General features: G+C 40.7%; 1 protein-coding gene across 4 annotated transcripts in view; it reads right to left on the bottom strand.

Moving 5' to 3' along the window:
* The window catches only part of dnajc6 (DnaJ (Hsp40) homolog, subfamily C, member 6), a 132,986-nt gene that overhangs the window by 30,478 nt on the left and 85,102 nt on the right, over nt 1-17,406 (bottom strand). For 3 of the 4 annotated variants that reach the window (XM_063064144.1, XM_063064145.1, XM_063064142.1), the window contains 6 exons: nt 16,725-16,915; nt 10,434-10,520; nt 9,386-9,787; nt 6,055-6,231; nt 3,650-3,781; nt 680-814 (listed from right to left, as the gene is read on the bottom strand). In XM_063064144.1, coding sequence (XP_062920214.1) covers nt 680-814; nt 3,650-3,781; nt 6,055-6,231; nt 9,386-9,787; nt 10,434-10,520; nt 16,725-16,915 — 1,124 coding nt within the window. The remainder of the gene's footprint in view (nt 1-679; nt 815-3,649; nt 3,782-6,054; nt 6,232-9,385; nt 9,788-10,433; nt 10,521-16,724; nt 16,916-17,406) is intronic. The other variant, XM_063064143.1, reaches the window with a different exon arrangement.

The raw sequence follows: 17,406 nt of genomic DNA, 5'->3' as shown, positions 1-17,406 counted from the left end.
CATGAATCCCAGGATAATGTGCATTCTCTAGTTATATTCCAATTAAAGTCTGGAGATTGTTTTTGTATTCTACATACTTACAAATATTCAATCCAGGTTTCTTCAGTACAGTACTGAACATAATACCAAGGAATAGTTCCTTTCTTTAGACAGGCAGCAAATTAAACACATTCTCACTTTCACCCTGTCTAGATCATTGCAGTCTGCACTCATTTTCTATCTAAACTAAAATTTCAATCACTTGAAAAAGAACTGGTATTTTCCACCACTTACATATAAACATCTAAGTCCGCCTCGAATCTACATTCTGTGAAACCTCACAGACCATAATAAGTGCATTTTGTCCATCCGGTGGCCTCTATTAGCAGCTGCTTACAATCACCACTGACAGCCCATTGTCAGAAATTCTCCACCAAATCCCACCTCTTCCTCCTAAATTTAGAACCTCACTAAAACCTCTAACTGAATAAATATTTGGTTATCCAGATCATCCACATACACAACAAAAATTGAATTATTTAGCCTAGTATCTATTTTCCTCAGGTTTCCTGAAATTAGCACGGAACAATTTTCCATGTTAAGAGCTTTCTTTAACGGCATTTGCTGCACCACAAGGCAGTTTCCTCTTCACCAACATCTCCACAAAGAGGAACAAGTTAATATATCTGACAGAACTAACCTGCTAAATTGGCACCAAGCGCACCCAGGTCTGCAAAGGGATCCAGTGTCTGTGGCTTGGACTGACGTGTCGGGGTACTCTGTATAGAGCTTGTAGGACTTGTGTTGGCTGACCTGCTCACACCCATGACCCCTCCTGTTTGCAAAAAGATGAAAGCAAAATGTAAATACTAACTCATTTTTGGTCTATACATTAAAATTATACAGTAAGTCACTTATAACCTCACCCACCACCAATAGTATGCATTACTATATTGTCCTGAAGGCATGGCAATAACCTGCTCCACAGTCAAAGCCAAAGTCACTTGAGTAAACTATGACCTAAACATTATGAGGATAAAGACCATTACCTCATTTTGGCAATATGTACTGTCACAAAACATCACAAAACTAGGAATATATCATGAAGGTCACAAATATCAAAACCTGTGCTAATGTTTATGAATTTTGATTATCATAGTGATTTCTGAAAAAACATATTTTTCATGACATCTTACCCAGTTGAGCTGCCTTGCTTTGAAGGAGCCATTTCTATAATCCTGCTTCTATTGATTTAAGTCTACCTTACTTTCTTGCAGAATCAGTAAATTCAATCAGGTATACAAAATTGTAATATTCTCTTTATACAAACTTCCATGTTTACTTGCGTGTCTACAGATAGACATTCTGATATGTCTATCCACGGCCTCCTCTGCTGTAAAGATGAAGCCACACTCAGGTTGGAGGAACAACACCTTATATTCCATCTGGGTAGCCTCCAACCTGATGGCATGAACATCGACTTCTCTAACTTCTGCTAAGGCCCCACCTCCCCTTCGTACCCCATCTGTTATTTATTTATATACACACATTCTTTTTCTCTCTCTCCTTTTTCTCCCTCTGTCCCTCTCACTATACCCCTTGCCCATCCCCTGGTTTTCTCCCCCCCCCCTTTTCTTTCTCCCTAGGCCTCCTGTCCCATGATCCTCTCATATCACCTGTCCAGCTCTTGGCTCCATCCCTCCCCCTCCTGTCTTCTCCTATCATTTCAGATCTCTCCCTCCCCCTCCCACTTTCAAATCTCTATCTCTCCTTTCAGTTAGTCCTGACAAAGGGTTTCGACCTGAAACGTCGACTGTACCTCTTCCTAGAGATGCTGCCTGGCCTGCTGCGTTCACCAGCAACTTTTATGTGTGTTTACTGATTTCTGTGACTTTATTCCACTTTGATCACTTTTTCCCGAGATTTTCAGCAAGCATTCAGTGCCAGCTAGGTAAATGATATCTGACATTTTTGTAATTAATCCTAGCCTCGTCATTGTTCCACAAATACCTGTGCAGGGTACAGTCAATGTGGAACACAACCCTATCCAACATTTTCACCTGAAAGCTCGATTTAATTGAATGTTTTGGATGATCTTCATGTGTATGAAAGCTGACTGCCATATTTCTGTTTAAGGAACCAATATTAATATTTAAATCTCTCCTAGCATTAATTCTTTGATGTTTGGTTGCAGGTAAAAGCACATTACTCCATTCTCTTTGTAATAGCACTCTCTGATGCATTTCTCATTTCCTCAGATCAGTGTCACTACCAATAACTTGCAAATTTTAAATATTACTGTGCTATGGACACCTGCCTAGAGGCAACCATATTTACTTAACACAGTTATTTGACGTTCAAGTCTTGTATCAAGGACGCCGAGACTTTCTGAAATTTATTCAATTTCTACCATCAAAATGCATTTTGTAACTTGGCAAAAAAATCTACTGTTACAAAATTGCCCATGAGGCTGCAAAATGTACCAAAACCAAACAGATGCACTGATGTTGCTAGGAATGAAATCTGCTGTCCTTCCCTATTCTAGCCTTAGTGCAATCCCAACAGCACAACAACTCAATTGGAATTGAATGGCATTTTAACTCTTTCACCCCACCAAACCTCCCTGACATTCAATGGCAATAACATCATTGAGCAACCCCATCATCAACATCCTGGGTAGGTCACAATTGATCAAAGATCAACTGAACCAGCCACACATAATTGCAACCACAAGAAGAGATTAGAGGTGGGACTTACTGCAGCAAGTGGCTTGTCTCTGGACTCCACAAAATCTTTACACCATCCACAAGGCCCAAATCAGGAGTATAGTGGAATATTCTCCTCTTTGTTGAATAAGTGTAGTTCCAACAGTGGAAAGAAAAATGTTCAACACAAAGCCAATCTGCTTGCATGGAATCCCAACACAACAAATTAAATATGTGGTCCCCTTTTAACATTGTAGTTTACATCACCTACACTTCCATTAGCTTCAAAAGAAATTAACTGCAGGCACATGGAAACACCACTACTTGTAGTACCTCCTCCATTCCAACTGATCCTTCAACATTGTAGGATCAAAATCTGTACTGTAATCCATTTAAATACATTGGCATAAATTCACTTCATTAACATTAGCAATTTATGGCAACAGCTACTCAGTGCAGCAAGAAACAGTCAATAAATCATTGCCTACAACCATTCTCAGCATTAATTAACTTTTCCTAGAAACACACATGGTCTTTACACTCTTGACGGCTTCCTGTACTCTAGTACTCTCTTTTCAGCTTTCCTCAAGTTGTTTTGTTTACACGTTGTCCCTGCAAGATTAAGTTACAAAAGCCAAAGAATAACTCAAACACCAGGAAACCATAACTCTGCTGGAAGACCATCTGTTGATTCAGAATAAGGGGGAAAGAAGAGGTACAGGAAGAACTATGGCAGTACCACACAGCAACAGAAAATGAAATCACATAATCCAAGGTCAAGAGAGATTCTGCTGATGCTGGAAATCTTGAGTACTACACATAAAATGCTTGAGGAACTGACTTTCTGGTTTCCTCCAGCATTTTGCATGGGTTGCTTAGATGAATTCAATCCTTGACAATCCCAGGTAGCTAGCTATTGTCAACAGATGCATAAAATATATTTGTTGCAGAATGCTATGTTTAACCTGAGGAGGCTGTTCTGTTTGCCCAGGCTGCTGAACCAGCAGATGAACTGGAAGATCCCAAGCTCCATCCTCCCATAAGATCTGGCTGAACGGAGACAGCTGGAGTACATGGCAGGACAGGGGAGATTCTACCTAAGTAAACAATATTTAACAACGTATCATACAATTTTTTTCTTTAAAACAAAATCTGCAGCATTATTGCAACATACACCCAAGGGAGTCAGCTAAATATTGAAACAAATACCTAGACGTCACTGGGACCAGGCATAAAAAAGCGTCTTACGTTAACCTCCATTTACAGAAGACGTCAGGGCAGGAGTATAAAATGCTACACTGGCACAAATGCAAAATAATTCAGATGATCAGAAGTCTAAAATAAAAGCACAAAATGCTGCAAGTAGGGAAGCACGGAGAGGGCAGATGAAAGAGAATTGAAATTACACATCTTTCATCGCTCCGCAGATGCTGCCTGGTTTGCTACATATTGCCAATGTTTTCCAGTTTCACTTACCTTCCATTTCAAGTTATCTCCACTTTTTACACTCTCAATTGTGAGCCAAGGAAATTATACCATCAAATGTTTTTGAGTAGTTGACTTATTGTTCATAGAGGAGGATAAACCAAAAAACTGAGTGGAATGTGAAATTGCAACAGCAGCATAAAGTCATAGAATCATACAGCACAGAAACAGGCCATTCAGCCCATCATGTCCATGGTAATGTTTTGCCCATTTACACCAATCCCATTTACCTGTGTTAGGACTATTATCTTTTTTGTCTTACTTTTTTTTTTAAGAAAGGGTCTGGTTGGCTCTTAACCATAGTAATTGTATCTGAATCCACCAGTCTTCTGGCAGTGTATTTCAGATATCAACCACTGCCAGAAAAAAAAACTTAACCCTTATACCCCCTTTAAAACTCTTACTTCTCACTTCAAATTATGCTCTTGTTATTGTTATCACTAGGAATGGAAAAGGGTTTTGACTATTCATTCTAACATTGTCTCTCGTAATCTTATGTATACCTCCAGATCACATCTCTTCCACTTTACCCCAAAGAGAACAAATCCAACCAATCCAATCGCTTGCCGTAACTAAAATTTTCCAATCCAGTGCTGGCCTCATGGAGCCCATGTCAGTTCAGTGCCAACGTCTGCAGATTTCTCAATCTGAAAGTAAGTAGAGCTTTTCATTCAGAGGGTCTCTCTATCTCCTTTGATCACCAGGTGTTCTGCCCCAATATGTTTTTTTCCCCTTCATGTTTTATTATTTGCAACACAAATTTAGTGCAAAATTGCTCCAAGATACCTCAAACTGTAGCTCAGGAACATCTTGACTGTACCATTGCCACACACCCAGTTGTTCACCTAACAATTGTGAATTAAATTCTCAATACAGCTGCACACTTGCAACCATTAAAATGCAACTCAGTCTGACATAGACCATTCATTTCAAATGACAGCAATGTTTCAAAAAAACACTTTAAGAATTTATTTGTCAAACCTATTGCTGCAGTCAGGTCACCATAATTTAACCATTAATCAGAAAATTATCTAGCTAACAATATTAATAATATGATTTTTCATTGTAAAAAGTAAAGCTGATACTTCTAAAATCCATGTTGATAGAGCAATTTAGCTATCTGAGCTAGCCCTATGTGCCCATATTTGGTGCATAAGCCTCTAAACTTTTCCTATCCATATAACTGTCCAAACACCTTTTAAAAGTAGAATTATACCCACCTTTAAAAGTCCTCTTTAATCTTTTCCCTCTCACTTTAGAACTATGCCCTCTAATTTTGAACTCCCCACCTTAGGGAAAAGACTTTAGCGACTCACCTTAACTATTCCACAAATGATTTTATAAACTTCTATAAAGTTTACCACTCAGCCTCCTTCTGCACTCCAGGGGGAAGAGAAGTCCTTGCTAGAGCAAGCAGTAAAGTGTTTGAAAAACATTGCGGGGAAATGGGACTAGATCAGGAAGCTGTTTGGACATGTTTGGCTGAAGAACCTGGTTCCATACTGTGCAATAACTATGACTCATTTTAAAGAACCAGAGGTGCACATTCCTGACATTCCCAGCATTCCCAGGTGGTGAGTGGCTTCAGGCACAAGGTAACTCGAGGATAACAAATAACTGCATAACTCTCCTTCATACAAGTACAATGCCACGCTGAAAAGCATTTGCAACTAAAATTTTTGTATTACAATAATTCATCTTATTTTAAATTAAAAATTTGTTCTTAACATTATAAAACATTTTCATTGTATGCTGGCACTGACCAAACATAACTACATTCTTTGTAGGACAGAAGCAAAGTAAAAACAATTGCTCACCAACACTTACATCAGTGTAATAATTAAGCATTCAGTTTTAGTTAAAAGTTCATCCATTGAATCCTTACCCATGTTAAAAGGATCACCAGCAGGACTATGTGGTGTAGGAGATGGTGCCCTGGCTGTGTGCAGGAATGGCTCTGCTTGCCCAACCGGAGAAGTTGCACCACTCCGACTGAGAAAAACACCAAGTAAATCTTGATTGTTTTGGTTGGCATGAGAATCAAAGGGATCAAATGTTGTTCCTAAGATAACAATATAGTTAATTAAACATGTTAACAATTGGAACTGACAGAAATTTTGCAGATACTGGAAATCTTGAGACACACACACACAAAACGCTGGAGGAACTCAGCAGGTCAGGCTGCATCTATGGATAGTCAACATTTCAGACTATTCATCGGGACTGGAAAGGAAGGGGCAGAAGCCAGAATAAGGTGGTGGTCGTGTGGGGGTGGTGTTGGGGGGGAATAGGAGAGGAGTACAAACTGGCAGCTGATAGATGAGAACAGTTGAAGGGGAAGGTGGGTTGGTGGGGGAGGGGGCTTCATGTGAGAAACTGAGAGCAGATAGGTGGAAAAGGTAAAGGAAGGGATGAAGAAGAAATCTGATAGGAGAGGATATGGCCTCTACTGCCACGATGGGGGCAAAGCCAGGTTGGAGGAGCAACACCTCTTATTCTCTGTGTATTCCCCAACCAGAGGGCATGAACATTGATTTCTCTAACTTCTGACAACCACTCTCCTCTGTTTCCTCCACCTCCCCCCCCAGCCCTAACTCCACCACCAACACCACCATTTCTGTTTTCTCCCATTCTGGCAGCTCTCTCACCCCTTCTCTTCTCCTTTCCCACACTCATGACCTGCCCTTCACCTCCCTCCAGTTCCATACCTCCTTTCCTTTATTCCATTGTCCTCACCTATTACATTCTTTTTTCTTCCAACTTTTTACTGCTTCCACCTATCACCTGCCAATTTCTCATATTGTACCCTTTCTTTTCCTGTCCTGATCAAGGGCCTTGGCCAAAAATGTTAGCTATTTACTGTATTTCCATCCTTAAATGCTGCCTGACCTGCCAAGTTCCCCTGATACTCAACATTTAGAGTTACCAACTTTTCAGGAACCCAATAAACAAAACTACATTTCTAAACAACCCCACACATCCATGCAATCCATTAATACACATGTTATAACTAAATGTTTAACTTAATTAGAGCAAGAAATACATTCAAGTTTCTTATGGATATAATCATTGAAACCATTAATCACTAACTTGGATGTTGGGAATAATCCTAATTTCCAGTCAACCAGTTTAAATAATGTTTAGCTCATGCCTGATCATTTTGTAGAATCACACAATACCATAAAATGCAAATAAAATGAATAATTTTCTGACATAGCAGGAGCATAAATCTTTAAACAAACAGAACATTAGTTCCTTTATTCTTCCAACAAACAAGAGAAAATTTGCAGATGCTGGAAATCCAAGCAACACACACAAAATGCTGCAGGAACTCAGCAGGCCAGGAAGCATCAGTGGAAAAAAGTACAGTCAACGTTTCAGGCCGAAACCCTTTGGCACTGACTTTTTTCCATTTGTGTGTGTTGCCCTTCTATTCTTCGTGTTGTCCATAATTATTAAATTTCTAACATGCTCACTTGGAAACTTTCTGATCTATACTATCTGGTCACATTACCTAGTTTGAAAGGGAGAAGCAACTTGGAAAATAAACCAGCACGAAAATCAACTCTAAAGGTCACTTAGCCAAACAATCACTTAACAAAAGATGGAGTTTGTGGGTTCAACCAGATGAGGTTCAGAAACTTGTGACGTTTGGAGGGAAGTCAGCTGCTGGCCAATTAATTTATTTTTGACTACTTCCAGAAGTAGTACGATTGAACAGACAGGCAGCAATCCAACTTTTTCAGCTTGCATTGTACACATGAACAGTAAGAGCACAGTTGACGCTTTGTGTACCTCTGATACGTTAATCCGTATAATTGAAATTAACGCACTTCAAACTTTTCAACACAGATTCTAGGTCTTGCTATTTCTTTTTAGGAATTGGAACTGCACGCAGTCTGGTTGTATTAGTACAAGCATATGGCATTTGAAGGTTAACTGGACACTGGCTTTATATCTGTTCAGTAAGAATGCAATACCCTGGCTGAACTGGTCCACAGATTTGAAAAGTCAAAATTATGCTTGCCAAAATGCTGAAAGGTTGTGAAATTACATGCCCCACATTTTCCCCAAACGGTGAGGAAAAATTTTCAAGAATTCACAATACAAAGTTTGCAACACTTCTCCATGTTTATGTCAAACAGTCCTCCTCAGGATTGCAGGGTGGTGGGGGAGGGAGGGGCAGGATAATGGTGATGAAGAAACACTACCTTCTACCTCTGATGAAATCTAATTGGCTTTTAGGCTGCCACTTATTAACAATTACAACTTTACAGATTCTTGTATTTCTGAGGGTGTGACATACTCAAATGCCATATTACCTGCCAACTTTTCATATTGTACCCTTTCTTTCCTGTCCTGATGAAGGGTCTTGACCAAAAATGTTAGGTATTTACTGCATTTCCATCTTTAAATACTGCCTGACCTGCCAAGTTCCTCCAGCATTGTGTATGTGTTACTCAACTTTTAGAGTTACCAACTTTTCAGGAACCCAATAAACAAAACTTCATTTTAAGCTGAAATGAAAGGTGGGGAATACTAAAAGAGAAAAATGAAAAGAATATTTTTCTTCTAAATAAAAACCATCATGTTGCAAAGACTACATTTGGCAAGCAGCATAATAACATTACATAATGAATGTAATCAGATATCGAGTAACATAGCACTGCATACCAAATAGATAAATGAAACAAAATGTTATCTCACTAAATTAAAATAGCAATCTTTCCCACATCCAGAAAATCAGGGAAAAAATGCAGAGAATAAGATTGACAGATGTCAAAACATTTAATTCGGATCCATCATAATTAAGTTCAATTGACAAGAAAAATTTTGCAGATTGATTTTCCACCCTGCCCAATGCCACTTCTGAAGAGTCAATCTCAGCCAAGACCCCTGCTGCCGCACCAGATGAGATCAGTTAACTCAGCAAGAGCCTGAACCCATATCAAACACCAGCTCTTAGTGTAATGAACAAAATGAAGATTTCATTTTCTCATATGGTGTACACCACAATGGCCAAGGAATTTCTCAGTCTGTGTATTAAATATGTAATGAAACTGATGCAGGCATATTAAAATACTATAAAATATATCTTAACATAACAAAATCACATTTTAATTTAATTTAGATATTGAAAGGCCACTAAAATAATTCAGTTTGCATAGAGCTTAGTTTAATATTCTGCAGCGTTGTTACACAGCTACAATCAATACCTTCATTGATTCTCGATGGTGATAGAGAGGGAGAGCCTGCAGACCTTCGAGGGGTAGAATGGGCTGAACCTGGAGCTGATGGAATAGAGGAGGTGCTGCCGAACAAATCATTGAGCAAGTCAGAGTTGGTCGGCATAGACCTGGCTTGAGCAACAGGAGGAAAGGTCTGGCCTGCAACATCTCCATTTAAGCCAAGAAGATCCACACTTTCAGGGGCTGAGGACTGAGAAGGTGCCTGTGCTTTGCAACTTTGCTGTATCCTATGCTGTTTCTCTGTGCTAGCAGTACTGTGTTGGCTGGAGAGTGACAGAAGTTCATCGTCAGATGGCTCGCTATCTTCATTTACAAGAGCTGCTCGGTCTTCTGAAGGTGGATTAGCACCGTTCTTGTCACCTCTTGTTTCTAGGAAGCAATTGCAAAGATGATTTACACTGTAATTCTGTTAAACAAGATTATCAAATTAGAAAAGGTCATATTTAATTTTGAAGAAAATGCTATTTTTGCTTGTTCTGTGCAAAATTTTTAATTATCTCTGACATGAATCTGAAATCAAGATGATTTCTGTTTCACAGCTCAGAGTCAGAGCACAAGAGCACAGAAACAGGCCCTTTAGCTTATCTGGTCCATGCCAAACTATTATTTTGCTTAATCCTATCAATCTGTATCTGGACTATAAGCTCTCCATACCCCTCCCATCAATAACAAATATGAACATTAAAAAAAATATATTGCCCCGATCCTAATGATAGACTTCCCTGGAAGAAGTGGTGAGAGAGGGAAAAAAAAATCACTTTCCTTCGATAAATTAACAATAAGATCTCAGTCTCAACCCCTAATGTACACTGGCTTTCTTCTCAAACAAAACTTAAGTGGCTATAGGAAATAGAGTATGATTAACCTTTAACAATGGAGTGCAAGTGTTGATATTAGGCCAGCCACCCATGTTATGCAATACTCATTTCGTCTTTACAGTTACAATGTACCTTGAAAATAAATTTATGAGAACGAGTCGGAGTACTTATTAGAGGATTATCCAAAACACAAATACCTTGGTGGCCCAGGGATGGAAAAAATGTACTTTGTCCCATGCTCTTAATATTATCTGATGCAGTTTCCAAATCTGCCACAGATTTGCCTGCAAGAAAAAAAGTCAGTTACATCACTGGCAAATCAATTATTCAAGACTTTCAGTTCTCATCAGGGAGCCTTAACATCAGCAAAAAAGAAAGGATCCCCATAACCAACAGTGAATAATATATTTTGTCAAGGGTGCCTGTAACAAATCAGCATCTATTCCAACTCTATTCTGTTAACTACTGAAGAAAACAGTTTTACAATAAGACACCAAAATTTGCACTGTTGATATTTCTTAGCATTGTTCTGCTTTGTAAAACATTTATCAAAATGGCGCACAAATTGCTGCATTGAAAACTAGTTATAGACTCTCTCCAGTTTAAAGACATTTCCACATATTTATCCTCCTCTAAGCACAGTACTGAGGATACCAGAAGTTTCTTCAGATACATAAAGTGTAAAAGAGAAGTGAGAGTGGATATCAGACTGCTGGAAAATGACATTGGTAATAGGCAACAAGGAAATGGCAGATGAACTGAATAAATATTTTGCATCAGTCTTCTCTCTGGAAGACACTAGTACTATCGTGGAAGTTCCAGATGTCAGGGGTCATAAATTGTGTGAAGTTACCATCACGAGAGAGGAGGTTTTTGGGAAAAGAGGAAGCTGAAGAGATTGTGGAGGCATTAGTAATGATCTTTCAATAATCACTAGATTCTGAAATGGTTCCAGAACACTGAGAAATTGCTAATGTCACTCCACTCTTCAAGAAAGGAAAGAGGAAGTTAGTCTGACCTCAGTGGTTGGGAAGATATTGGAGTCAATAGTTAAGATATGGTTTCAGGGTACTTGGAGACACATGATAAAATAGGCGGTAGTCCTATTTTATGGTTTCCTCAGGGACAAATCTTGCCTGACAAATTATTTGTTGGAACTCTTTGAAGAAATAACAAGCAGGATAGAATCAGTTGATGTTGTGTATTTGGATTTTCAGAAGGCCTTTGACAAAGTGCCATACATGAGGCTGCTTAACAAGCTACAACCCCACGATATTACAGGGAAGACTCTAGCAGGGATAAAGCGATAAAGCAGTGGCTGATTCCAGAAGGCAAAAAGTGGGAATAAATAGAGACTTTTCTGGTTTGCTGCCAGTGACTAGTGGTGTTCCACAGGGGTCTGTGTTGGGAACAATTCTTTTTACATTATATGTTAATGATTTGGATGATGGAATTGATGGCTTTGTTGCAAAGTTTGCAGACGATATGAAGGTAGGTGGAGAGGCAGAGAGTTTTGCGAAAGTAGAGAGGCTACAGAAGAACCTAGACAAATTAGGAGAACGGGCAAAGAAATAGTACATGGAATACAGTGTCAGGAAGTGCATGGTCATGGACTTTGGTAGAAGAAATGAAAGGGTTGACTATTTTCTAAATGGAGAGAAAATATTAAAAAAACTGAGGTGCAAAGGGACTTGGGAGTCCTTGTGCAGGATTCCTAAAGGTTAATTTGCAGGTTGAGTCTGTGGTGAGGAAGGCAAATGAAATGTTAACATTCATTGCAAGAGGACTAGAATATAAAAGCAAGGATGTAATGTTGAGGCTTTATAAAGCACTGGTGAGGCTTCACTTGGAGTATTGTGAGCAGTTTTGGACCTCTTATCATAGAAAGAATGGGCTGGAACTGGACAGGGTTCAAATGAGGTTCACAGAAATGATCCCAGGTTTGAACACCTTGTCATATGAAGAGCACTTGAGGACACTGGGTCTGTAATCACTGGAATTCAGAAGAATGAAGGGTGACCTCATTGAAACCTATTGAATTATGAAAGGCCTAATGGAGTGGATGTGGGAAGAATGTTTCCTGTGGTGGGATAGTCTAAAACCAGAGGATATAGCTTCAAAATGGAGCGGCATCCTTTCAGAATGGAGACAAGGAGGAATTTCTTTAGCCAAAACAGCAAATCTGTGAAATTCATAGCCATAGGCAGCTATGAAGGCCAAGTCTGTATATATATTTAAGGCAGAGGTTGACAAATTCTTGATTGGTCAGGGCATGAAGGGATACATGGAGAAGGCAAGCAACTGGGGCTGAGAGGAAAAATGGTGTCGCCATGATGAAATGGCAAAGCAGACTCGATGTGCCAAATGGTCTAATTCTACTCATATGTCCTACGATCTTATTTGAGCCCAAATCAAAAAGTTGGGGTTCCAAATGTCACTCAAGGGATATAAACTTAAATTTAAACAGACACTCCTATTCTCATCTGTGCCAGGTCTTTACCATCCCCTCTGACCTTCAACTGTCTGAGACAGAACACTCTGTCCTCAGTAAGGGCCTCACCTTTGTCCCCCTTCGCCCACACCTCAGCGAGTTCCGCGTTCGCCATGACGCGGAACTCTTCTTCCGCCGGCTCCGTCTCCGAGCCCACTTCTTTGGCAAGGACTCTCCCACCCCCACTGATGACCCCTTCTCCCGTCTTCAACCTCCTCTTCAAGGACATCCCGCTCTGGTTTTCTGCCTGCTCTGGATCTCTTTATTGCTAACTGCCGACGGGACATCAACCGTCTCGACTTCACCACACCTTGTTCCCATTCCAACCTCACTCCTTCCGAACACTCTGCTCTCCACTCCCTCCGCACTAATCCTAACCTTACTATAAAACCTGCCGATAAGGTGGGTGCTTTGTAGTCTGGTGTACTGATCTATACCTTGCCAAGGCACAGCGACAACTTGCGGATACCTCCTCTTATTTACCCCTCGATCATGACCCCACTAAGGAGCACCAGGCCATTGTCTCCCACACCATCACCGACTTTATCCGCTCAGGGGATCTCCCATCCACTGCTACCAACCTTATAGTTCCCAAACCCCGCACTTCCCGTTTCTACCCCCTACCCAAGATCCACAAACCTGCCTGTCCTGGTAGACCTATTGTCTCAGCTTGCTCCTGCCCCACCGAACTCATTTCTGCATACCTCGACACGGTTTTATCCCCCCTTGTTCAATCCCTTCCTACCTATGTTCGTGACACTTCTCACGCTCTTAAACTTTTCAATGATTTTAAGTTCCCTGGCCCCCACCGCTTTATTTTCACCATGGATGTCCAGTCCCTATATACTTCCATCCCCCATCAGGAAGGTCTCAAAGCTCTACGCTTCTTTTTGGATTTCAGACCTAACCAGTTCCCCTCTACCACCACTCTGCTCTGTCTAGCGGAATTAGTCCTTACTCGTAACAATTTCTCCTTTGGCTCCTCCCACTTCCTCCAAACTAAAGGTGCAGCCATGGGCACCTGTATGGGTCCTAGCTATGCCTGCCTTTTTGTCCGCTTTGTGGAACAATCTATGTTCCAAACTTATTCTGGTATCTGTCCCCCATTTTTCCCCTCGCTACATCGACGACTGCATTGGCGCTGCTTCCTGCACGCATGCTGAGCTCGTTGACTTCATTAACTTTGCCTCCAACTTTCACCCTGCCCTCAAGTTTACCTGGTCCATTTCCGACACCTCCCTCCCCTTTTTAGATCTTTCTGTCCCTGTCTCTGGAGGCAGCTTATCTACTGATGCCTACTATAAGCCGACTGACTCTCACAGCTATCTGGACTATTCTTCTTCTCACCCTGTCTCTTGCAAAAATGCCATCCCCTTCTTGCAATTCCTCTGTCTCTGCCGCATCTGCTCTCAGGATGAGGCTTTTTATTCCAGGACAAGGGAGGTGTCCTCCTTTTTTAAAGAAAGGGGCTTCCCTTCCTCCACCATCAACTCTGCTCTCAAACTCATCTCCCCCCATTTCACGCACATCTGCTCTCACTCCATCCTCCTGCCACCCCACTAGGAATAGGATTCCCCTTGTCCTCACCTACCACCCCACCAGCCTCCGGGTCCAGTGTATAATTCTCCGTAACTTCCGCCACCTCCAACAGGATCCCACCACGAAGCACATCTTTCCCTCCCCCACCCCCGCTTTCCGCAGGATCGCTCCCTACGCGACTCCCTTGCCCATTCGTTCCCCTCCAATCCCTCTCTACCAATCTCCCTCCTGGCACTTATCCTTGTAAACAGAACAAGAGCTACACATGCCCTTACACTTCCTCCCACACCACCATTCAGGGCCCCAGACAGTCCTTCCAGGTGAGGTGATACTTCAAAGTTGCTGGTGAATGCAGCAGGCCAGGCAGCATCTCTAGGAAGAGGTACAGTCGACGTTTCAGGCCGAGACCCTTCGTTAGGACTGGCGAAGGGTCCTGACAAAGGGTCTCAGCCTGAAACGTCGACGGTACCTCTTCCTAGAGATGCTGCCTGGCCTGCTGCGTTCATCAGTAACTTTGATGTGTGTTGCTTGAATTTCCAGCATCTGCAGAATTCCTGTTGTTTGAGGTGATACTTCACCTGTGAGTCGGCTGGGGTGATATACTGCATCCGGTGCTCCCGATGTGGCCTTCTATATATTGGCGAGACCCGACGCAGACTGGGAGGTCGTTTCGCTGAACACCTATGTTCTGCCCACCAGAGAAAGCAGGATCTCCCAGTGACCACACATTTTAATTCCACGTCCCATTCCCATTCTGACATGTCTATCCACGGCCTACTCTACTGTAAAGATGAAGCCACACTCAGGTTGAAGGAACAACATCTTATATTCCGTCTGGGTAGCCTCCAACCTGATGGCATAAACATTGACTTCTCAAACTTCCGCTAATGCCCCACCTCCCCCTCGTACCCCATCTGTTATTTATTTATATACACACATTCTTTTTCTCCCTCTGTCCCTCTGACTATACCCCTTGTCCATCCTCTGGGCTTTTCCCCCCTCCCCCTTTTCTTTCTCCCTAGGCCTCCTGTCCCATGATCCTCTCATATCTCTTTTGCCAATCAACTTTCCAGCGCTTGGCTCCATCCCTCCCCCTCCTGTCTTCTCCTATCATTTCAGATCTCCCCCTTCCCCCTCTCAAATCTCTTACTAGCTCTTCTTTCAGTTAGTCCTGACGAAGGGTCACAGCCCGAAATGTTGACTGTACCTCTTCCTAGAGATGCTGCCTGGCCTACTGCGTTCACCAGCAACTTTGATGTGTGTTGCTCCTATTCAACACTGAGTATCGCACAGTCGGAAATGCTATACGTCATTGAGAAATTATACTGAGCCATTTATCTTCTAAAGTAAGCACATTGTTCCCTGTGCCTATCCAACATACTGTACACTCTTCAGCTAATATCACAATGAATAGATAACCTGATCACTATACTATCTGTTGGATCTTGGTGTGTATAAACTGGTTGCATAACTTCATAAGTACATTACAAGATGGACCAATCTTAACAAGAATTTTATTTGCTGTTAGGTGTTTTGAATGCCCTAAAAATCATGAAATTTGATACACAGGCTGTCTTTGCCTGCTTCTTTTCTTAGACTGATACCATTGAATACAAGTTTGATCAAATTGATAAATGTAATCTACAGTAAAACCCTCCTTCACCCCACAAATGTTTAAAAGCTGTCCCTTGCTCATATCAAACTCTCTTCCTGCTTTTTGCATTATGTGGTAAGCTTCAGCATGTCCAAGCTTCACTGAATGGAAATGAACTGTAGAAATCTGGAAAGCAAACCTGGAGATGGAGGGGTCTTGTGTATTAGAATAGTCACAAAAGCACCCCAAAATGCAAAGCTTTGCACTGGAAGCCAAGATCAATTGTTCTGCTATTCAGAAATGAGGAAACAATAATCCTTCTTAACATCAAGAAATCTAGGCTTTTCTGTTTTAAAAAGATTTATCTGTCCCCATATGTAAATTTGCAAGGTCATTATCTGTTGGTGATAGCTACAGTAAATGGCAGCACACATCTCAACTATTACTAAATTTTAAAAAATTGATAACTGTACAAGAGCTAACTGTGGAATATCTGAATTATTCATTACTTTTATCCTACTCAGTTAATAACCTGAAAAAATTACACATAAATTTTCTCCAACATCAAACTACATACAACATACTACCTTCCTACCAGTCAAACCATGCCCAGTCCCAGTACCAAGAAAACACTATCCAGTACTTACCTCAATATACAATGCCATTATCAATTAGTTATCTGTCAAGCAAAGGAGATGCAGAAATTGTGCCCAAACCGAACATTACACTCATGACTATTGAAATATGAACAATATTTCAAAAATATGAAGCATGCATTACTAAATGACAATAAAAGAGGACTACGTGTCTTCATGATCATATAATATCAATTGTATACCCTCTCAGACAGAATTACATCAATACCTGCTGCGAAAGTTTCCTGATGCTCTTGGTGGCTTGAAAAAAGGATTTTGGGTTCAAGATCTTTGGTGTCCCACTGCTCCCAGGGTGGAGTCAGGTCAAATCTTTTATCAGAGGTTTCAACCTCCACTTCCAGTATCACATGAAACATTGGGGGATACTTCTCTGGAGAATCACAAGCATCCAACTCAGGTCTGAATTTCAAAAAATAACCAGCAGGTAGTTATTACCAATGGATATTTTTGAATTTTTTTATCCTTATAAAATCTCAATTTTTAAATGTGAGATGTTAACAATTTGTAATCTTTTAGAAATAGACAATACATTTATTTTCCTAACACAGTATTTCAGCTGTCACTTAACTAGAAATAGATCCAGCTCTTAAAGGAGTGGAAGAATATAGTGCAGCCTTTGAATATCAGTTTCTACTGCTGTTATAGAGGAACAGAAACAAGTGAATTTGCGTTATTGAAAACATGATTTGAAAAAAAAGTTTGAGTTAATGGTTTAAGAAGCTTTAGACATATTGTTCAAGGATACATTGGATTGCATCAGAACGGTGAATTGTAGCTGCTATTGTTATGAACGTGAAGTGTTAACTTAGAAACACAATGTTATTTGGAAGTTCTCCATTTCCCAGATATTAGAAAGTTGTACTTATTTATAGTGTAGACCTTCAATCAGT

Source organism: Mobula hypostoma, chromosome 12 (assembly GCF_963921235.1).
Source record: "Mobula hypostoma chromosome 12, sMobHyp1.1, whole genome shotgun sequence".
Classification (NCBI taxonomy): domain Eukaryota; kingdom Metazoa; phylum Chordata; class Chondrichthyes; order Myliobatiformes; family Myliobatidae; genus Mobula; species Mobula hypostoma.
The sequence above is the reverse complement of the archived record's forward strand: the minus strand, read 5'-3'. Positions and strand labels throughout refer to the sequence as shown.